At 43.8% G+C, this 24,007-nt stretch overlaps 1 protein-coding gene across 2 annotated transcripts in view; it reads left to right on the forward strand.

The window, feature by feature from the left end:
* Positions 1–3,875, forward strand: part of GDNF (glial cell derived neurotrophic factor) — an 18,004-nt gene extending 14,129 nt beyond the window's left edge. For both annotated transcript variants that reach the window (XM_009285158.1, XM_009285159.1), the window contains exon 2: positions 3,391–3,875. In XM_009285158.1, the coding sequence (XP_009283433.1) occupies positions 3,391–3,875 (485 nt within the window). The remainder of the gene's footprint in view (positions 1–3,390) is intronic.
* Positions 3,876–24,007: the final 20,132 nt, after the last annotated feature.

Here is a 24,007-nt window from a genome sequence, read left to right on the forward strand (position 1 = left end):
GTGTAGATGAGGCACTTAGGGATATGGTAGTGGGCATGGTGGTCCCCCTTTTCTTTCCAGAGAGGGCCCTTGTCTTCCTTTTATCCCTGATGTACCTATAGAATCTTTCCTTGTTGCCCTTGATGTCCCTGGCCAGATTTAATTCTATTAGGGCTTTAGCTTTCCTAACCTGATCTTTGGCTGCTCGGACAATTTCTCTGTATTCCTCGCAGGCTACCTGTCCTTCCTTCCACCCTCTGTAGGCTTCCTTTAGCTGCCTTGGTGCAGTTGGGGTAGTGATCACGCATGAATCACGATAAATGTTAGTGTGGGCTCTGAGCAGGGACACAGTCCACAACATGGGCCTTTCCTCCTCTTTATCTACCCTCCAGGGCATACTTGGATTGGCTTGGGCAGGACAGTGCTTGAACCCTATAACTGTCTGATTAATATTTAACCAAAGTAGATTCCTGCATATAGCACTGCCACAGGGGTAGGTGATATTTTTGCACCTGAATTGCAAGCAGTTTAAAAATTATGTGCCTAGCTGGGTTGTTATCTCTTCAGGTAATCCACAGTTTTGTTTCTCCCTTCTTAGGTGGGGGACACTTACTCGCCTCGCTGCACTGGCAGTGTACCAGGCTTGGGATAAGTATGAGGCTGAAGGTTGCAGATAAGAATTTCCACGTATAAGTTGGGTTTCCTTCTAATGACCTCCCATTCCCTTCGTGGTGGTTGACCAGTGCATGAATTCCGTTAAACCGTAGTGTGCTTCCCTGATGGTTGTATTTCACTCTCCATAGCCAACATCTCATTGCATCATACTGTTGCTACAAGGGTTGGGCCAGGAGTATGTGACAGAAGTGTGGGCTGGGGTAGTCACAGTAGTATGAGAGGGGTAATTTGAAGGTGAGAGTGGAGAATGGCACAGCTAGAGCCATCTCCTCAGAGCCACATCCTTCTCTTATTGGGTTATAAGCTAAGAAACGGAGTTTCTGTGCAAGAAACCTAGAAACCACCCAGTCCCACAGCAACAAGTGCCTCCTCCCAAACCCCTCTCCATCTGTATCTGTGCCAGGGCCAAGCTTGTATGTCAGCAATGGGGGCTATGCCAGCTCCACGTGGGTCAACTTGCTTGACCCAGTCTAGCAAGGTGTCTACCCCTTCTTGCTTTTAAGGAGTGTAGCCCACCCATCGCCTTGACCTGGACCTTGCTACTACCCTACAGTAGGGCAGTATTCGTATGGTGTAGGCAGACCAGCCTGTCCTGCAGCAGAGCTGGGTGGTGCATCCAATGGACACATCTAGCCAAGCTACTCCCCCTCTAGTAGGTATGGCTCATAGTGGGTATTTTGGTACCTGCTACAGAGGTAATGACAGAGGAGTGCAAGAAGGGTGTATTTACCATTGGTGTCACAGGAATATGGGGCTTGGTGCAGGGTCCTGCCTTGTTCAGGTCCCATATAGCTGTATAGATAGCAGTCGTCTCTCCTTCGTGTCTTTTGACAGTCACTGGTCTGCGAGATTGTTGCCTTTAGCATGGATATCTGTAAAACAAAGTGTAATTCACTATTCCGAGTCCCAGACTCTACAGTTTATAGCATCCCACTTCCCATGTGCCACCCTCATCATGTGAAGGTACAAGATTGCCTGCCTTCATTACTCTTTTACCAGTCTATACTATTTTGCTGGAGCCATCCATGAAAAACTGTATAGTTCTGATCCATCACTATTTTGTCATGGAGGGGGGTCTCTAGGATGTGGCTGCTTCGGGGAGGGGTCCATGTTCCTCCTTACGTGCAGATGCACTGTGTTTCAGCAGGTTTTGCACTAACAGAGTTAAGCTCCTGCTGCCCCCGTCTCCTCTGTATTTGATGATTCTGTTGGGGATATGAAGGTGCACCTTCGCTAGGCAATGGGAGGCAGCCTCATGTCTTCCTCTCTCAACAGAGTCCATGCCACGGCGTGTGGGTGGGGTACAGGCACTGCCTGGTCTCCCATCAGGGCTCCTGTTTGTTACAGTGCTCATTAGGGAAATGTGGCGCTGAGCCTTTGCCAAAGGAGCTGTTCCTATCTCAGCACCTGACCAGGTGAGAGCCTTTGTGGCTCAGTGGAGGTACCAACCCCTGGCCAGGTGCGCTGCATTGGGTATCGTCTTTCCCAATGTTTGCAGTTCCTGGGATATTTGTAGGGGTCCTTCTGGAGGTGGAGCTCCCATACATGCAGGGTCGGGTGCGTGACACTGGTCTGTTACGTGTGTGGGCACTTAGGAGTTAAGTACAGAAAGAAGCAACCTCTTAGGTCTTACTGCAAAGGAAGTGAGTCCTCAAGTCTTGATTTTTTGCACAATGAATGAGAAAAATGCAATGTAGTTTATGTGTTTAAGAGACAATCATTAATAATACAACATAAGGGCACCTACACACAGGCAGCCTGACCCTCCATTAAATCACTGTATTCACTAAAGCAGATCCCATTGAGGGATTTAGTCCATGAGAAGTTTAAAGATTTCAAAATGCGATTTTTTTCCAAATCATGCTGAAATGCTGAAATCTGAGAACATTTCAGAACACGTTCAATTTCACCCTCCTTGAAGAGGTTCATTCTGCTAGTATCAAAACGTTTCATTGACTTCAACATTTAATTTACTTGAATAATTTATCACTGGTATATATCAAGTGAAAAATGAAATAGGTATTTTAACTTCATAAAAAGAAAATGCATTAATAACATTTGCTGTGAAAATTAACATAATACTTCTATTCTGACCTACTTCTACTCAGGCTAATCAGCATCTTGTGATACAAAATACTTCCATGAGAATTTTTTCAAAAGCTCTGATAATAATTATCCCCTAGAAGCAGTAAAAAAAGCAGGCATTCAGCCAGGAATAATAGCTCAGGCTGCTACCCCAGGAAATTCCTCCAGAAACCTTATCGATAGGTGGCTTTGGTAATACTAACCACTGCTGGTGTGAAAAGACAATAATTAACAATTATAATCACAAAATTGCTTTAAAAAAACCTCGTCCTTTTGCTACTTTGCTGGGAAAAGCCTGTATAACTTCTCTACAGTAGCTTCATCCACCCATTAACTAATATCTGTATCATGACATGCTTTTCCTTCCCTCGATTTTGACAGGGCTCATTCAATATTGAAAGATGTGCTGGAGTGCTACAGCATCAGCATCCACCTACAGAGATACATACATATCTCATTTATTTTTCGCCAAATGAGTTTCCATGATGATCTAAACCATTCAAAATTCTCCCTGATTTCTGAGGGTCCTGGGTGCACGCTCTGAAGCGATGAGCAGAGCAGCTTGCATGTGTCTAATGTTTTTGAGCCACAAATGGGCAAACTTAATGACAACTGACGTGTGACAAAGCTTTTTCTCTCTTTCCCAAACAGCTAATATGCCCGAGGACTATCCAGATCAGTTTGATGAGGTAGTGGACTTTATTCAAGCCACCATTAAAAGACTGAGGAGGTCGCCGGATAAACAGACTCCGATTTTTTCTAGGCGGGAGAGAAACCGGCAAAACGCAGCCACAAACATAGAGAATTCCAGCAAAAAGGGAAGGAGGAATCAAAAGGGCAAAAATCGAGGATGTGTCTTAACAGAAATACATTTAAATGTGACTGACTTGGATTTGGGATATGAAACCAAAGAAGAGCTAATTTTCCGGTATTGCAGTGGATCTTGTGATGCAGCCGAGACCACCTATGACAAAATTTTAAAAAACTTGACGAAAAAGAAAAAACTAGTCACTGACAAAGTGAGGCAAGCTTGTTGCAGACCCACAGCCTTTGATGATGACCTGTCCTTTTTGGACGATAACCTGGTTTACCACATACTGAAAAAACATTCCGCAAAAAGGTGTGGATGCGTCTGACAGCTGCACGCCAGAGGCGGCGCCAGTTTTGCATTCCTGCTACGATGCAAAGAGAGGGACCAAGGTTCCTGGGGAAGTGTCTGCTCAGAGCGGAGAAAAGAGGACCAAGAATGCTGGACGAGGAGTCGTGAGAGCCCGGGGGGGGCGCGAGGCGGTGTAGGAGGATGGAGGCTTTTGACATCCTATGGGAAAGTAAATAAAAGCTGAGGTGGAGATGCCGACGGCTGGATGGCGTGCGTGCTCCCTTTCCCGTTTGACACAGTCCACCGTCAGTGAGACTTGGATCCATGAGGAATGTGCTTAAAAACACAACCTTGCCATACCACGCTATGTTGTAGTTATACCATCCGTGCCAGGAAGCTTAGCTGAGAAGTAGCTTAGGAGTATCTTACTCATCCTCTGTGCCCTTTACCGAAAGACACGTTATGCTACTGCTGGAAGGGCAGTTCCTAAGCACTTCGGACAACTTCTAAGCTATAATAAGATTAACCTCATAAGTAAGATGATATTGGGCAAATACCAAAATTCCTAGGCTCAAGTTCTCTAGGGCCAGTATCGATATGAAGTAAAACAGTTCCACTTACTGGTTAAGTGTGGTTACTTCCATCTTGTGTTTCTTCAAAATGAGTGTAGGATTTCATTCTTCTGCTACCTATGAAAACAAGTTGAGTTTTTAAGCACTTCTTCCTAGTATAGTAAGAGAAATAACAAGCCCGGCCTACACAAAACGTGTTTCTTTTGGTTTACAAAGGACTAACGTCACTTGCGTAACTCCATTTCTGTTTGGTCATTGTGAGTGAGCAGAGACTACTTGATGCAATGCATCCATTCAGAGACATAAATATACAGAAGATATTTATTGAGATTAAGTTATTGTTATTTATTACAATTCAGTAATGAGTCTCCTTTCCTTATTTATTGAAGTTTCTTTTCAAAGGTGCCAAAGTAGAAGGTGCTTGGAAGATACAGAGAGACAAAGAAGTTGGGAACAACGGTCCATGGTTTTGATTGAAAGTGTTAATTTGAATGCAAAAAATCACTTACTTTACCTTTTTTTCTATTAAACAAAATCCTGATTATGTTCACAAAATGTAGTGCCGAAGCCTGCAGCCCTTTCTCCTGTTCACTAATACTTCTGAAAATTACTGCAGTCATACATGCGCAGGAGCAGCAATGGCTCTGGACAAGTGAGGCTCGCAGGACTTGGCTCAACATTAGCAATTTGTTAGAAAAACTAATTCTAGTCATATTTTAAATATAGCCACATTTTTTCTCACACTTTTTGCCAGCTGACCTCATGTAACTATTGACAAATGGAAAATAATCACATTTAGCCTTATAATTTCTTGTTATATTTATTTAAGCTTTTCCTTCCATATTTCCATATAGAAGAGGTTAAATCCCTCTCACTAGTTAGCCCTGGATTTAATGTAGCCTGCAGGTAAACAATTGTGTTAAATAACCAAAGTGTTTTGTATAATTTGCTGAATCGTTACAGGATCTTACCCACGCAGCAGAACAGTCTGAGTGTCCTTAGGATGAGGGAGGTTGTACAGCAAAGGTGTTCATACCTGACCGCTAACACAAGCTCTCGTTCTGGAGACCTTTTTCCCGAAGGAACAGCAGTGCAGGTCACTAGACATACCTGACAACCAGTGAAGCATCAACTCCCACAAAAACAACAGGAAGAAAGAAAATCCCTACTGAAAACCAAAAAATGATGGTCCAACCCTTTATCTCATGCATGCAATGGCTCTTCATACTCATTTTGCCCTGGGCCCTTCAGGGCGCCACAGAAGAAAGGTCTAGAGGTCAAAAAAGTCCAGAACAGGCATGGAAAGATGTACCAGGTGTATGAAATGTAGTTCAGCCCTGATGTCTGCTGCTTTCCTGGGGGGATGGAGGGCAGCCCCAGAGCCCACCCGCGGGGTCCGTTCTCGCACTGCCACAGGGACACCTTACCCTCCACACTGGGCAGGGGTGGTACAGCTGATACCACCACCAGCATCGGCATGATTTGGGCAGTAAAAGCCTGCTAAGCTGAAGGTCAGCTGCGCTGCTGAGCAGCTGACGAGGCGCAGCACTCAGAGGTGCGCTTTCACTTGCCCTGGCTGCTGAAAACTTGCCCCAAAGCATTTTCTGTGCAGCTTGAAGAGGCTGCAATCAAAGCAAATCACTATGTTCAAAATACAAAAGGGTAAAGTTCGTGATTTTTTTTTTATTTTTTAGACCTTACTGAAGACAGGAGTGTGCTTCTCTGGAGTTTTTTATTTCACCTGCGATTTATGTCTCAGTCATTTGTGTTAATCAACCAAAGTTCTCTACAGACTTTATTTTTGTACAATATTCATTTTATAACTTTTTACAAAATAAAACTCATTTCTATTGTTACCTGGTTGTTGCTTGTGCTTCTTCCCCATTGTACCACTTCGAAGTTACAGTATTGCCTGGTTCCCAACCCTCATGGGACAATGCTGAAGAGCCAGTAAGTCCTCTACGCAGTGGAGCTTTCCTCTCCTATCTCACCAGCATCTTTAATGTGGATCAGAGATGTCTGTAGCTTTTTAGCAGAACATAATGTTAATGGGCCACTGCAATAAATGGCTCGAAAATGCATGGTAAGCAGTGACACAGTAATCAACCCAGTGGCAGGCTTGAAGCCTGATGTTACCCAAGCTGTCCCTTGCCCATGCAGGGCTGCAGTGGCTTCATGGTGGCCTCAGCTAGGCACAGCCACAGTTCCTGTACTCGGAGGAGATGTGCATGTTGCTTTGCTAGCCCGGGTGTTTTATCAGTTGGACTAAATTCCATCCACTTTGGCGGGCCTTTTCCCTTCATCTTTAAAGAGGAAAATGCAATTTGAGGAATTTTCCGCCACTATCATGGTAAAGATGAGGGCAGGTTTTGTGGCTGTGGCCAGCAACATTTCCTCAACTGTTTTAAGTGCCACAGTTCCCATCACAGAGCCGATAAACGCATGCTGACTTACAGGTTTTGACACCGGGCTCTGTCCTGTACTCGAGGAGATGTGCATGTTGCTTTGCTAGCCCGGGTGTTTTATCAGTTGGACTAAATTCCATCCACTTTGGCGGGCCTTTTCCCTTCATCTTTAAAGAGGAAAATGCAATTTGAGGAATTTTCCGCCACTATCATGGTAAAGATGAGGGCAGGTTTTGTGGCTGTGGCCAGCAACATTTTCTCAACTGTTTTAAGTGCCACAGTTCCCATCACAGAGCCGATAAACGCATGCTGACTTACAGGTTTTGACACCGGGCTCTGTACTCCTCAAAACCGCTACAGAGAGGAAGAGGGAGCATCTGAGCAGTGAGCCAGTCAGCAGGAGATCAAACACTCTTTCTTTTAATGTACAGCATATGGATGCCTTGGTTTCATTTGTGCCGAGCAAGGCCATGCACGCAGCTCTAGCCCAGCCACTGGAATGCAAAGCAAAGCTCGCAAGCACTGCTTTTGAAGCACATGCTATTGAAGGCATTCCCCCTCGCATGCCACCACCTCTGCTCCTTGCAGCAGAAGCCCATCCACCATGCAGCCTGGCTGAATATGTCACACGTTAAATGTTTGGCATGAAAATGACCTTCAGCTTCACGTCCAGTGGAAATTGTGCACTTTCCCAAGAGCTGGAGGGAGTGTCTATGTAAAACATAACGGTGAGGTGCTCTGAGGATTAATCTCTGAACTTACAGCCCAAACCTTCTGTCTCCTCTTATGTGGATGGGGAAGCACAAGGCCAACGTTGAAGTCTTGCTTGGCCTTAAAGGCTTTGAGTGGGCCACGTAATAGCTGGCAGGAGCAGGTTTGCTTGCATGGAGCTCTGTCACCCTCCTTCCCCAATCTTCCTGGTGAGGATAATATTGGAGAGAGCAGATGGGGTTTTGCCATTGCAACCCCAGGCTCACCACTGCTGGGCTGGCACCTTCAGCCTCGTTTTCTGGTTAAAGTAAGGCTTGCGGTATTTCCCTGGCATCCTGCATACATTAAAGCAGCTGAAACCTTCAGCTGGCAGGTTGTGTACAAGATTTCAAAAAGGACTTAAACTTTCATTTGTCACTAGGCAGTGCCAGCACTAGGAGAGATATTGTATCGCTGCTTGAGTAGCGGGGACAGTGCTACCCTGAGTCCTTCTTGAAGGAGAAGATGTGTCCCAGGATAGAGAAATTATTTTCAAGGGAGAGGATGGACCAAACCCCATAATTATTTACACTTACTCAATACTAAAATCAGGAGGACATTAAGTTTTATTACTCGATATCTTGATAAGGATTTTTTTTTTTTAATTTTACATTGGTTTTTGTTGCATCAGTTGGCATTGTGCTGTTAGACGAGAAGGGCTGATTAGAGACTTGGGACAAATCATGAACATCTAAGGAAAAGGCAGGTATTTTGCAGGAGGGCATATTTAGTGATGCAACTTGGAAATCTGGCCCTCAGAGAGTCCCCTCCAGCAGAAGGGATTGCATCTGTGTACATCCCACAGGCAGTGTCACCCACAGTCAGGGCACCAAGAGAGAAATTGTAGTAATACCAGGTCCTTCTGCAAGCACTTCGTGCACTCCATCCCACAACTGTCTGGTGGTGCTGGTCTCCATGCAGAGAGGATGAAGTAGGCAAAACTGTGTTTGATTTTGGGTTGTTTCACCTCTGCCCACAAAAGGGGAGAAAGGCCAAAGGCAGCCAGTGCCTCCGCCTGGAGCAGCGCAGGAGGAAACCAGCAGCAGCCTCGCTCCTTGCAATCTGGATGGCTAACCAAAAATACAGATGAAAATATCAGGATGAAGAAAACAAATGGAGCTGACACATTGTATAAATAGGTCTTCAAATGTCATGCATGGCTGGAACAAAGATGTTTTGTTCCAAAGCAAGAGACAGCTTGAAATGGCTCAGTAATACACATTGAGAAGTTTGCTTATTTGGAACAGAGCTCTTCTAATGAAAAGGTTAATTGTGTTGCAATGGAAAAGAAAAAAGGCGAAGCAGAGGCCAGGCCCGCACTCCTCACCCTAGCAAAATTTCCCACTGGCTTGAAGTGAAGATTTTCTATACCAAACATCACAGGACTGAACTACTAACATTACAATAAATTATACAGTAGGTATATTCACAGGACAATAAAACTAGATAAACGAACCATATATTCTAGCAATATTAATCCCAGTGGCTTTCAGACAAGCCACAGCAGCAGCCAGTGGGAGAAACATGGTGCTCAGCTCGGCCTGATGCTGGGAAGTTTCCTTGAGCAGGCACCGAACACCGGTACTCGAGGTCAGCACTGAGACGTCTTCATTCGCCGTTGGCTTTTTCACTTCGAAACTGCGGCATTTTGTTCACTTTTCCCCAAAAGGGTCACTCACAAGTGTGGAAACCTTTCTGCTTTGCAGCTGAAGAAATGGCAAAGAACACAATGGGCTTTTGAAGGCTGCGAAGGGCTGCTGTAATCACCCACAGGGCTGAACTTTTGTGGGCAACTTCTCTAGCTTTTTGGCAACAATCCCTGCCCTGGGCCACGGGTGCACTTCTCCTCCCGCTGCCCCAAACCTTCGGTTTCCTGTCTGCCAGCACATTGGACGAGGAATGCTTCCTTCTCTGTCACCCCAGGGAAGATACAAAAATCAGTCCCTGCCCCAGAGCTGCACACCTTATCCCCAAGTGGTCCTAGCAGTTCTAAAGCCAACGACATCCTCACCAGAGCTGCTCCGTTGACTGTCATGGAGTTACTCTAGTTTCACAGGAATGTGAGTAAGTATATCAAAGCTGTTGATTTTCTTGTCAATATTCACATACAAATACAAAGACTGGATCCTTGTACAATCCCCCTAGTCTTTCTGTTTCTGTTTCAAGTTTCTCTTACTTATTTCACGTGTCCTGGAATTCCCAGAGCTTCAAGACATTTGTGCTGATTTTGGCTGGGATAGAGTTAATTTTCTTCACAGTAGCTGGTATGGGGCTGTGTTCTGGATTTGTGCTGATAACACAGGGATGCTTTCGCTACTGCTGAGCAGTGCTTGCACAGAGTCAAGGCCTTTTCTGCTTCTCACCCCACCCCACCAGCGAGTAGGCTGGGGGTGCACAAGAAGCTGGGAGGGGACACAGCAGGGACCAGCGAGTAGCTGGGGGTGCACAAGAAGCTGGGAGGGGACACAGCAGGGACAGCTGACCCTACCCAAAGGGATATTCCATACCTACCCCGTTACACATGATGGAGCCCTGCTTTCCTGGAGATGGCTGAACACCTGCCTGCCCATGGGAATCAGTACTGAATGAATTCCTTGTTCTGCTTTGCTTGTGCACATGGCTTTTGCTTTACCTGTTGAACTGTCTTTATCTCAACCCATGAATTTTCTCACTTTTACTCTTCCGATTCTCCCTGCATCCCACTGGCAGGAGGGAGTGAGCGCGCAGCTGTGTGGTGCTTACTTGCCAGCTGGGGTTAAACCACAACAACATTTCACCATGCTCTTACCATGTTGCTAATTACCCCTTCTTTTCCTCCCTCTCCATTGGTGCTCTCCCACCGCTTTCTTTTCCTTGACTGTCTCATCATTCCCACATTAATCTCTGGCATTACAGATGCTGTAAACATGTCCAAATATTCCCTTATTTCAGGTTAAAATCATTCCCCTCTGAGATACAAACAGGGGTCAACAGGCACTCCTTGTTAGCATTTGGTACTATTTTTAATAGCAGTTTTAATCTGGAGATGAAAAATTTCCTTTAAAAAACCCCACCGCTTAGAGATCAGCTTTGGATAACTTTGAATTTCAAAAGATACAGAGACTCCTTTCCTGCAGAACTAGGCAGGTCCTCTGGGGGTGAGAGTGGCTGCACAGCCAGGGCAAGGATGAAGATCTCCCAATACCCCATCTCTGGTAGTGGCCCTCAGCTGGGAAAGGAAAGAGCAGAATAAAAAGGCAAATTAGGAGTGGTATTTTCCCTGGAAACCCCACCCCAGCTCCAACAATTTGCAGTTCAGGAACTTTCTGAGCCAGATGTTTTATTGGTGTCCAACAGCCCTTGGCAGGTCTGTCTCCCTGGGAAGGCACCCAACATCCTCCTCTGTGAATTTATTCTTTCAGGCTCCCCTGTACTCTGGGGCAATTTAATTCTGTGCAATGCGAGCAAGCGCTTCTCTGCTAGCACTAAACCTCCATTTTATTGATTGCCCACTCATTCCTGTGTCCTGATGAGTTGCCAGTCCTCCTCCACCTTTGTAGTCCACATGGGTCTGTCCAATCTGAGGAGGCCTCATCTCTCTCACCATCCGTGTCTTCTCTCTCTCTTCCAATCGGACCACGTTCCTCCTGAGGGGAAGATGCTCTTACCAGGATGCTGGATGGGAGCAAATCCTGGATTTCCACAGAAGGCACATTGATATTTTCTGTTCTGTTTTCCACTCTGTTTCCAGTAATTCCTTTCAGGTGCTGGATGGAGAACTCATCAGAGACATGACTTCAGAGGCAACATGTTGCATCCTTTTGGGAATCACTTTCATTTAACACCAAACTTTTTGCCAAATATCAGGTCTGAACCCAACTAACTCCAATTGTTTCGGTCTATACAAGATATCACGTGACAGCCAAAATAAGATTTCATTTTACCGATGTGAAAGCATTGTGTGCAGTCACTGTGAAGCCAGAAGACATTGCCCCTGGGCTGGGCCACTGTGTGATACCAACAGATACCCACCTCCCAGAGCTGTCAATGTATGGAGAACCCAAGTCTCCAGTTTTGAGGCACCCATCTGACTTAGGAACAAATCTTGTGTCTTGCTGCTCACAGAAAGTTAATTAAAGGGATCTTGTCTTCTAGGAGCTACCTAGAGGGCTGCCTTAAATCAAAAAGAATCATAGACAATGAGTTGGCCCTCCCTGAAAACAGTAATTACTGGAGGAAGGGATATGGCAGTAGCCCAAGGACAAGCAATGGTGATCAAGTGCTGCTGCAAACAAGGGGTTCAGGGAGAACCAAAAACGTGACACAGGCCACCCCCCCAAGCTGTGAGGATCAGTGGAAAAGGGTTTCTGTCAGGCCAGGAAACAAGTGGGTAAATGCAAAAAAGTATCCAAAAGAGAAAGTTTCTGTGGCTCTCACATGGACCAGGTGCCTACCATGACGAAGAAACGAAGATGACCTAAGGGGCAGATGTTTGGGAGGAGCTGAAGAAAGTCCTGCAGCCTTTTTTCCTGGTGTTTATCTAGGAGGTCAAACTCTGCTAACAGCAAATCTTTTCCTATCAAGGATACGTGGTTTCATTTCAGCTACAAGTGGGAATCTCATTTAAAAATCCAGAGCAAGTCAATGATAACAAGGCCTTTTTGCAAGGAGTACGGAAACCTCCCTTTCCGATTCTGACAACTGGTGGAACAAAATTTGGAATAGTTAAAAAAGTTTCTCCAAAACCCTGGAATTTGTTCCATTAATCTATTAAGAAAGGCTTGGTAACACCTTAGGCTGATTTCTTAGTGTCAGTAATATGTGACTGTTATAGGACAATGCAAATAAGTCTCAGTAGTGGACTCTGGTTTATATTTGACTGTGAGTGAGTCTGTATATTATGTGCTGGTATGAACCAATGAAGCACCTCTGTGTCATGATATTTCGTTGGCTAGCTGCTTTGGGGAGATGGTTTTAAATCCCTTTAAATTTTTGTCTATTCTTTTAAAATAGATGTGATATTGGCCATATTTAATGTAAACAAATCTCTCATAGATTTTTCCTACATGACATCAGTGACATGACATTTCCCTACATGACATGCTTTTTTGTACAAGGTGAGATAATGCACAGCCTAAAATTTTTTCCCCATCCCCACCATGTGAAGGATAAATGGAAAACAGGGAGTGCCCAGAATCAGAGGCCACAGCAATGCGACTGTATTCAGGACAAGAAAGGTCGTTAAAAGTTTTGTGTATTGGTTTAATTTACCCATCTCATGATAAACCATAAATCTCCTCTATCTTCTTTGACACTAACTACAGACTCAGAAGTGTACTTTAAAATTACACTGTGTAAAGATTTTTGAGCAAATATGGTAAAGCCTCTCTTAAAAACAAAGGTAATCCCTCTGAGCCTGCATGGTCTCAGTCATGTTTATTCACCTCTTCCAGTGTTATAACTCAATAAATACTGCTATGGCTTAGCTGGGACAGCCACTAAATGTATAGTTTTATGGCTGAGTCTGCTCTCTGGTGCTCATTTAATCATGTGTTTTATTGTCAGCTCTTCTCAAACTGTCAAGCGTTGTTCCTCATGAGAGCGAGACCTGCTTTCTGTAACACACCTCCCCCCCTAGTCACACTCATCATTTGATACTATTGCCTTTCTTCTCTCTAGCCTATTGATGACATTTATGGCTGGTTTTGCCCAACAAATAGCATATTTTTAAAACAGGGCCTCTTTTTCACTTTTTAGTGCTTTGGCTCAATAATTTCTCACGCGCTAGAAATGGCCCAGCTGATGTCTTGATCTTTATATCCATCCACATCCAAGAGCCGTAAACAGCAGTGAAAACTCACCGTGTGTACTGATTTTGCCTTTCTTCAGGAAGCCCCATGGAAAACCCCTTTCCTGCTCTGCTCAGTAACACAAATGTAGAAGCCGCACAGGCCACGGTCCATGGCACCAGGCTGCTGCTCTCCGTGCCCGGCCTCTGCCACCCTCCCTGAGTACAGACACTGTGACTGTGGGCAGCAAGGCCAATGCAATGGAGAAATACAAACATTTGCCCACATTCACATCCAACAGAAGTCTACCACCAGTGGCACGACACTGCAAACTGGTGGTATGTGAATGTGTAGTGGCCTTCGTTGTGCACAGGATTTACCGACACTGTGGGGCTGTCTGTGTCCATATGAAATCTCAGAATAGAATAGAACAGACTATTTCAGTTGGAAGGGACCTACAATGATCATCTAGTCCAACTGCCTGACCAATTCAGGGCTGACCAAGTTAAAGCAAGTCCTCTGAGCCTCATCCAAGGAATAGCACACACAGATCGGGGGGAGAGGTGCTGCTTCAGCCGTTACCAGCCTCATTTAGACCTACAGGGATTCACACAGACAACTGTTTAGCAAGAAGAACCAAGCAAATAATCTGCTTTTTGGACTTTAATGCATTTCCACATACAAATATTTTAAGAAGAACAGTAAAAATGGACTGTTTTTCCTATGCTTTTTCAAACTCAGCAGTTTGTTTCTCCATCAGAAGAAGTCGGCTCAGCAAAATGGAAACCTTTTGTGACAACTCATCCATTCAGCCAATGCTTCCTATGGCAAGCAATAAAGGGAGCTCAGCTCACCCTCTCCCATGGGTCTCACACAACACATCAGGCCATAAGGCAAAGCTGAAACAAAGTGCTCTGGCATTGCAGAGATGAAATATCCCACCAGGTTTTGAAAGAAATCCTTAGCTTCCCGCTCCTGGCACTTCAATTCCAATACTGGTTTGCAAGTAAATTGTGTCCATCCTGACAAGTCCTGTGAATAGCCAACTGGTGGGATGCTAATCAGGGCATACATAGTCACACTTTCTGGGACACGGTGAAACAAAAAACAAAGCAGAAAAAAGACACTCCTTTCTGATAGCTAACCACTACAGAACCATCCTGCTGAAGACACAGAAGATAGCAACAACTTTTACATCATCAGTTTAAGAGGAGCAAAATCACTTGAAAAGAGAGTCCTAATACTGTGTTAAGTCGCACAGTTTTAATCTCATCACCCATGTGCTTTCTAAGTGTTCCCCAAAAGCCTAACTCTTGCCGTAGCCTAACTCTTGCTCTAGGCTGCCTGTGCTGCCAAGAATTGCCAAAACTGCTCAGCAAACAGGATGGATGAGAGTGCAGTGAGGAAGCAGAAATATGCTTGGAGTTGGGAGGCCAGGCTGCAACATCACTGTTTCAATCCAGCTGAAGAAAACCCTCTTTTTGAAATCTTAGAAAGAGCAGTAAGTGTGTGTTTCCTGACCTCAGCAGGGGTCTGGCTGAGAGGAGCCCATTTCAGTTGCCAAAGCTGCGCGCATCAGCTTTGCAGATTTGCCAGCTCCCTCTGCAAGATGGCCTGCAACGTGTGTACACATGGTATCTGGCAACAATAATTCAGAGAAAATGAAAAATGCTTCTCATTCATTGCAAACAAATGGGTACAGTGCAATCCCAGGCAAACTTTCCCAAAGCAGGCAGCTTTCTGAATTAAAAAGAAGGGAGTGAAAGGACAGTGTGGGGGCCCCAGGGACCCCTGACAGAAAATGCATGGAAATGGTTACTTCAAAGAAGAAAGTAGATAGCTAGGAAAAGAGCAAATTTCCAAACGCAGCCGTTACTTTCTGCTCTGGACGAGTAGAGCTCTGCCCCTGGCCAGCATGGGTGCTCGCACGCGCACTGCCAGGGCTACAAACCATGGCCACCATCAACAACCTGCTCCCAGCATGGACCCTCGTCGCTCATTGCCAAGTTACACCCAAAACAATTACTTCTGGCATTTTAAAGCCCTGTCACTCTGCAGGTCTGGGCATCTTCTGAGAAACAAACAGGCTTTCATTCACTTCCAGGTTTCTTCCTTGTAGAGGCTTTGTCTGGTAGGGCCTGTGATACCAGCACTCGAGGCCACTGGAAGAGAAAACCCATGGAGAAAATTCAGAGGCCAGCCCCAAAGCTCGTCTAAACAGGGATGTTCCAGATGAAGGCACCAGAGCCATGACAGAGAGTAACTGCTGACATGGCTCAGAGCCGCTTAGCCACACAAAGTCTGAGGAAACCAACCTGGCTGTCTCTGCATCTATGCCTTTACTTGATGGTCCTCCTCAGTCTTCTCTGATATAAAATTGGCAACTATTCAGAAAAAGGCTCAGCAACTAGGTGGAGAAATGTATGGCATATATACCCCTGCCAAGTGTTAAAAAGCTACAGCATGTAACATAGGTGAGCAAATAAACCACTTTTATGAAAAATATGATAGGACATTCAATTTGGATTTGGATTGTATTGGATGTGAAAGCTAAGGCATATTACTATGTGTAGATAAAATTTAATTCTCACTTTACCTTTGGCATACATGTATTTATTTATACATGTCAACGGTGTATACAGTACAGAGTTCATAAATTGTCTTAGGGATAGGACCTCAATGCAAACATAACCAATTTCATAGTCAACAATCAAAATGCTAAAATCAATAGCTCGTCTGATCTGTCCAAACCAATTGCAAACTGATAGATTCATCGTAGCATTTCTACTATCATTGGTTTAAAAGCTATAAACATGCTTTCCTGAAGGTTTACAGGGAATAACAGCTGGTGGCAACGTCACCTGGGAGTCATGATGGGAGACCTTTGGTTGGGAGCTGTTTCGCTTTCCCTTGTAAAAGCTCTCTTATGTTTACTTCACTAAAGTTTAACTTGCCTATGATTTCATGACTCCTGAATTCACGCTGTCCCCCACCCAAGCCATAGAATAGCTAAAGACTCAATAAAGATGAGTGACATCATTAACCCAATACAGTAGCTATTCAGATGTACGCTGTGGTCTCCTTACATAATCACCTAATTTTAGCTACTGAGTGAGCCACATACAGTACCACAGTGTCTTATGAGCTCTGAATAACTGTCTAATATCCAGACGCTTTTTCCAAGGTTATTTTATTTTCCTGGTTTAAAATTATTTCCTTATGCAAATGTCAAGGTGTTATTTTCCCTTAAGCAAACCCTCTCTTCAAAACATGTTCAAGGCTTCTGCTGCTCCTGATCACCTTGACACGTCATTAGCTGGTCATCGCAGTTGTAATGGTGCTCATAGCACTAATATATGGCACAGGACCTCAGGATTTTATGACTGTCAATGAGAACATCCCTAAGAAAACAGTAAGGTGATACAAGCCTTAAATTCAACCACCAGACAAACACATGCTCAAATAAAGGCACCTGGTTTGCTAAAAGTAGCTGTTTCTTGTAGTTCTACAAAATATCTATGAAAATACTTTTTAAACCAGAAATATTTTTGGGCAAGGACTTCTTTTTGCTATGTGCTACAACAGCAGCATCTGCAAGCCCTATTCCCTGCAATTAATTGACAGCAAACACATGCATATTTGATGCCATTTAGAGGTACAAACTCCAGATACAAATTAAATATGGTAGCTTAGATGTGCTAGCAGTAGTGTTGGAAATCCCTCAGATGGATGCTCCACTTCTGAAAAAGAAGTAAGAAAACAGGGCTTTCTTTGCAGGAATCCCATGTGCAATTTGCACGCAGGCACTGTGCACGCCTTCCAGGTAAATTGCATATTATGCATACTGCACGTACAGGCTCCACAGATAGCACCACATACAAAACCAATCCAATGATCCTATTTGATCCAATTTACCTTTCGTCAGCTTTTTGTCTGATATTTTTACATAACTATGCTCTAGCAATGAGAATCATAGCTTTAAAAAACTCCCTATTTCTATAGTGTTTTTCATTTAAATGACTTAACACAGTAAATCTCAGAAGTTCTAATTGCTAATTGCTCAGATGTTCCTGTGCCTGTAGGAGCTTATTGAAAACAGGTTGACAGATTTCTTCGCAATTTCAGAAAAGAAAAAATACAAGACTATCTGCAGTGCTTATACCAAGGCACTTTATTATGGAGCATGCAGAAGGAGATTACATGTAAAAGCCGATTCATAGGTTATAATCCCCCAAACCACAGTTCTGCTTATCCCCCTCATCCCCGTACTGGACATTTGACTTTCTCTCTCAGCACACTCTCCCTCACTGCTGCCCAGAGCTGTTCTCCAGCCAGGAGAGCTGGCAGCCGGTCCCCGTCCCTTGTGTAATCAACTAGCTCACCTCAGAGATATGCTCACGTTGTGCTGGCGCAGACTCACTTCTTCCACTTTGCAGCGCTACAATCTGCAGACAGAACTCTGGCCCGGCTTTCTGTCTAGTTAAAACAAAACTAGTGTCTTTGTGACAATTTCTGGAAAAGCAAACATGCTAAAACCCAAGGCAACATCCTCTGCTGGCTTAAGTAACGGCAGCTCATTAGCACTCGTTTCCATTAGCAGAGGTGCTGGCTCTTGAACTCCAGTTCGCTCTGTGCTACTGGCACAATCTTTGATTGTGGTGCTAGTAGGAGTCAAACAAGTCATGTTAATGTTGGGAGCTGAATGTTTGTGCTGCAGAGGGCAACTAGCTGTGCACAGCTTTTCCCCCCAAGCATCTACTCTATGTCTAATGATAACACGGTAATTAACAATAAATATTCTCCATATGGTAAAAATGGACTGTAAAATTCTCTGTACAAAAAAAAAAAATCACATTTAATCGACAGATTAAAAATTAAACCAAAGCCCAACCATGCAGGAATGCTGAGCAAAGCAAATGAGAATGCTGATTGTGCCTTGGGACAAGGAAGGCAACCTAGCTGTCCCACTGGGGTCCTGTCTGTTTGTCTAGGCATTTATAAACAGCGTAAGAAACATAGCAAGGTTTGATTCTGGCCAGGACTGTCGGATTGCAGCCCCTGAATTCATTCTTGCAGGCAGAGTCTCCTACATTTGAGATTCCTATCCTTTTCAATTAAAAAAACCCTGGCTGTCAAGCAGTGCAGCGTGATTCAGTCATAAACATCATCAACGCTGAGCCTGGGTTGTGGAGAGCCAGCACAGCGCCCTTGCTTCCCGAAGGAAGTGAAATGTTCCTCGGCCGTGCACAGAGAACAGTGCACCAGGAGGAGTTAAAGAGCAGAGTGAAGGCAGACGCAAAGCAGAATTAAGTGACATGTCAGTCAGGGTATATTTCCAAAGGAGCCATTTCAACCTGAATTGCCAGTGTGATATGACCGCAACCTGAAGGATTCAGTTTCTCATGACAACCAAACGGCTGCTGATGCAGTTACGCAGCACTGTTTGTAACTCAGTTACAGGCACAAACCCACAAAAGTTAGATTACAACCACAAGATAAGAGTATTTCCCTGGTTTGAAAAGATGTCTTGCAGACTTCCCTGCAGCAGAGAGATGCTGGTAAGGAGCACCAAAGGGACACTGAAATAGCTGAACTACATTCCTAAATCTGCCACTAATCTGATTAACTCTCCTCATCTTGTATTTCTGTTTCTTCAATCCTGCTGTAATAGTTGTTTTTCCCATTTAGATTCTTAGACCAGATGATACCATCTCTGATCATAAGTTTGAGAAGCACCTAACAGAATAAAAGCCTTAACTTAAACAAGGATTCTTGTAGCACAGCAAAAAGGAAAGGTGGGCAGCAGGGATACTCTCTAGAATTTGATGATGTTACTTCCCCCCCCCCCCCCCAAAAAAAAAATTAAAAACTCTCTTCTCACACATCAAAAAAAAATTTAGGATGTTTCTTCCCCCCCCCCCCCCCCCAAAGAAACATTTAACAACTTCTCTTGCAGAACTGTTTAAACTCTGTTGTATGCCAGAGTAGGACACTATGCTGGACGGTAAAACAAGTGGTTAAAAGAAACAGAAAGAATATACACCACTGTGATACTTACCTCATTTCCAGAACTAAAGCTTCCCTTTTATTTTTTTAGTGTAAACATGAGTTAATAGCTAATAAAAATCAACAAAAGAATCCTACAAATAGACATTTTATAGAGCCTCAACCAAAAAGATTATCACCTTGTGAAGAGCAAAATCTCTCACTGCATTTGGGAACATGACAGCTGTCATCTTCATTGAAACCTTCTTCTTCTGTAATCTTTCTTGCATTACAGGATGATTTTACAATGTTTTTGGAAAACATTATGGAACCTTTGAAAGTAGACTCATTACTTTTTTTATGACCATGGGCTGTGATGCATGGATGTGCATCATCTTCCTCCCTCACCTTCATCCTACTACCGGCCTGGGATGCCCATCTGCCAGCCCCCCACTCCTGGAAAGGTTTCCTAAAAAAGTGTGAGTGCAATAGGATCTCACAAGCCTGAACTCCAGAGCTGAGGATAACTAAAAATGGGTGCCTTAGCACTGGGGAAAATCTCACCAAGAAGATAATTTTCAGCACCATGTCAGTCTAACTCTCTCCTCTTTAATTGATTTTTCTTTTTCCATTTTGTGGCTCTCTGGGCTACTCCGGTGCATTGTTCCATTCTGCAAAGGGTTAATACCAGTGTTTTGCTTAAGCATACCCCAATTGGGGTGAGGGGGACTCATGTCTCTCAGATTAAAATACCTACTGCAGATTCTTCCACTTACTCCTTCATGGCTGTGCCTCTCATAGATTACATGGCCAGCTTTGGTTTCTCCGGTCCTCTACATTTCACCCAAGATACTGCCTTAGTTAAAGTAAATATGCCCCAAGATAACTGCTCATCCATACAGTTAATGCATCACTTGAGATACGCAGCATGTTACTTCTTGGGCATAATTCCCTGCATAGCATGTCCCCATCAATAAAAGAAAAATATATGTGCACATGTATATGTATGCAAATGGTTGTCACATTAAAGACAAAGCTGATCTCAGTTACTTTAGCGTGTGACCTGTTAATCTGCAAGAAGATTATAGTTTGAACCATCAGGTTTTCTCATATTTTTTGTCAGTGTAACATGGAACACTCCTTTCAGAATAATTTTCTAGGCAATCCTTAGCATTTAAGGATAATCTGCCTTGTGGTAGTCACCACTGTATGGTGGTGATGACAGTGGTGTCACTGCAGGATGAGGAAGAGCCTCCTGTGAATCAGGAGCCTGCTGTGCTGGCACTGTCCAAACACCAAATTTTACAAGGATCATGGTCTGGAAGTTAAGCGTGGGCTGTTTAGTAAATTAACAAACCAGGAAGTATTTTCCACCTTATCACATATGGACAATTTATAATGGGCTGGCAAGTCCAATATCAGGCTTATTTTTTCATTATCGTATTTCCTTGACATATATTTCCTTGAAATCTCTATATACTGTTTACATGCAGGTGGGGGTGTGTGTGGGTGGAATCAAACCCCAAAATGTTTAAAGGTTGTTTTTACAAGGGAAAAATGTTTGTCTCAACAATTCAACATTCATGAGAAACTCTAAAACAGAGGACCTGAAGCACATCTGTATGGATAACAGCATGACTGGAAGGAGATCAGCAGACTTGCTTTCTGAGATGTGAAAATTTCCAAACTAGAGAGAGAGATAAAAAGTCTATCTTCCTGCAACTTCCCTTGAAAACTCTAGGATTTTAAGGATGCAAAGAGCTGCAATTACAAGCAGGAGAGAGAAAGCAGATTTTTAAAGCTGATAGGAGGCAATGAGTTTGCCTCTCAGCCAGCTAAATTTGCAAGACTGCAAATAGAAAGGAGCACTTTTAACTTGTAGTACATGACATCAGCATCTGGTACTCACAAAATGAGACCCCTCTACCCTGTATTTACCAAGCCGATTTTCAGACGAAAGCCATCCCAACCACTTTTGTACTCCTCAGTGGCTGTGAGACAGAACATGCTATGTTCCCAGTCCGGGTGTCACTCAAGCTGCTCGGTCAGGAGCAATCCTTTTGGCAAAAGCTCCACGTGCATTTTTTTTGTCTGCCTTGTCAGAGGAAACACAGAAACACAAACTGCCCTCCACCAACTCTGGTGTAGCTGAGAGTCATCCCACCGCAGAGGAAAAAATAATCTGCATTTTGAATTATTGTTTTCCAGATGTATTATCTTGCATTTGTCAGGGTGACTCCTTGTTATTTCCTGCTTCTCTTTTTTCAATGGTGTTTGCAGTATTCATCTGCATCATCTGTTAATTTCATTAACATCCTGTTTAATGATCTTGAAGGGCGTAGTTGAAAATGTTACATAAAACCGGACATAAACTCCCTATTCCTGTAGCATCCCACCAATCACCTCCCACTCATCTCTGTGCCCTATTATTTATCATGACCTGTTTCCTTGTCTTCTGCAAGAGCTCACGCTGTGTTCGTATGACATGCCATTTTCAGGTGAAAATTCCTGAGTGACCGGGCCTTAGTTTCTTAGTCTGGGATTGCTTCTGGTTTTCCTTTGACTGCTACATTGTGCCTTTAAGATTGAATTAAATTTCCCTGAATCATTACAATAACAACACAGTTTTGCCCCAATTCTGTGATGCACTAGTAAGCTATGGGGACATGGCTACAGGCACTTTATTGTTACAAATTATAGTGGTATTACTGTAACAAACTGGAAACTTCATATTCTCCCAAAAACGTTATAATAAATGTATGCTTTTATTATTAACTCAGCCAATTAATTAAAATATATATCAAGGCACGTTGAAATTATTCTATGAATAATCAAGGAGATCTTACTGGAAAATGCCATAAAAACTTAAGAGCTGTTGTTGGTAACATTGCTTGCAAAGGCTATTTTGAAGATGCTGACCTCTCTATTTGGAATATTCCTGATGTTTGCCTCTGCTTAGTCAGGTAATTTTAAATGAAGAGCCAGCTGCAAACTATATACCAACTTCATCACAGAGTGGCCCCCTTGCTGTTGCCACAAGTCATAGTGTTAGAAAATCTGAAGTTTGTTTGCTGACGTCTTTTATTAGAATCACATGCAGACTCCTAAGTTTCAGAGTTCTTTACTTCCATAATGTTTGCAAACTTAGGTTTCACTGCATTAGAGATGCCACCAAGTGACAAGGGAAGTGAATAATACAGAAAAGCGATAATCCCCAACTGGCATAGAATGGCTGCACTACAACTCGTGCAGTTTATGTGGGATGAAGAAGCATGCCCATATACAATAACTACTACTACAGAAAAAGTCTGCATAACAATAGTTAAAATTATTATACACACAATCCCTAGTAGGTACCCCTTCTCACCCATCTGCCATCCCTCTGGGTCCTAAGCTGGTGGCTCTGAAAGGGAGCCTGAAGGAGTCTGAAGGGCAATGGGGGAGATGGGTGTTGTGACAAGTTGTTAACATCCCTGGCTCTTTGCCAGGAGATTGATGTTGGGGAGGGGGGCGTTCTTTCTCCTCACTCCAGAATCTGCATGGAATTATTTTTATACATTTTGCAAGACAGTAACCCCTTGCTCTTTCTTTGCTGCTCTGTAGTTCCACGTTATGGTCAGATTTACTATATATGGCCTGCTTTATATTTGTTAATACTTGAGTTATTTCCTCCTCGTTATCCCTAAAAACAGCTTATCCAGCTCCCAAAGTTGCATTCTCTGAATGACCAGTAATTACCACTGGCGAGTTCCTATTAGCTCCCGGGCTGCTGGTGTAGTCCTGTGTCCACACCTTCAAAGCCTCTGCTATCACCCCCTGCCTGTACTCCTCTATGCTGCATTTTAATTCTAGGGTCATCAATAGTTCATTCAACACAAAACCACCACATGGAATTACGACTTACCAGTTACAAAGCCATGAATGATAACATGAGTTTCCCCATCATTGTACAAAGCTAAGCAAAACCTTAAACAAATGAAGCAGCAGCCACCCGATTGTTAGACAGCAGCTACAGAAGCTCAAAGCTGCAAGCAGCCCAAGACAGGTCCAAACCCAGGCAAGTCCCGAGGCCTCTTAGCTTAATACAAAACCTTGGCCTGGTACTAGCAATGGCAACTCCACATCAAAGGGCATCCTAGGCTGCACACCAGATCCACAGAATCAAGCTAAGTAACACAGGACAGGGATGGACCAGAAAGGCAGGTTTCACAGTCAGGTGCACGCTCTGCAGAAATCAAGGAGAAACAGCAAGAGAATTTCCAGTCTAGGAACAACGGTGCCCCTGAGGATGTGAGAAACAGAGATACTGGGTGGTCAGTGGCATGCAAGGAATAGAAGTACACACAGTGCCTGAAGACAGAGACTTCCAGAGAAGATCTCTAACAAGCTCCAAGTTCCTCAGCATGTGAGCACTATGGAAACCTGCACACTAAGTGTCATCTAGTACCTGCAAAGACTTCCAGAGAAGATCTCTAACAAGCTCCAAGTTCCTCAGCATGTGAGCACTATGGAAACCTGCACACTAAGTGTCATCTAGTACCTGCAAGCTAGGTGTCATGTACACCCCTATGTTCTTAAATCAGCTGCAATGCAGTCCCCGTGATTTTGACAAGCATTAGTAATGGGCTAGAAAAATGCCTGAAGATGATGATTTTCAGTAAAATGTTCCTGAGGCCACTGGAAGAGCAG

The sequence above is a fragment of the Aptenodytes forsteri genome, unplaced genomic scaffold (genome assembly GCF_000699145.1).
Source record: "Aptenodytes forsteri isolate BGI_AS27 unplaced genomic scaffold, ASM69914v1 Scaffold120, whole genome shotgun sequence".
Taxonomy (NCBI): Eukaryota; Metazoa; Chordata; class Aves; order Sphenisciformes; family Spheniscidae; genus Aptenodytes; species Aptenodytes forsteri.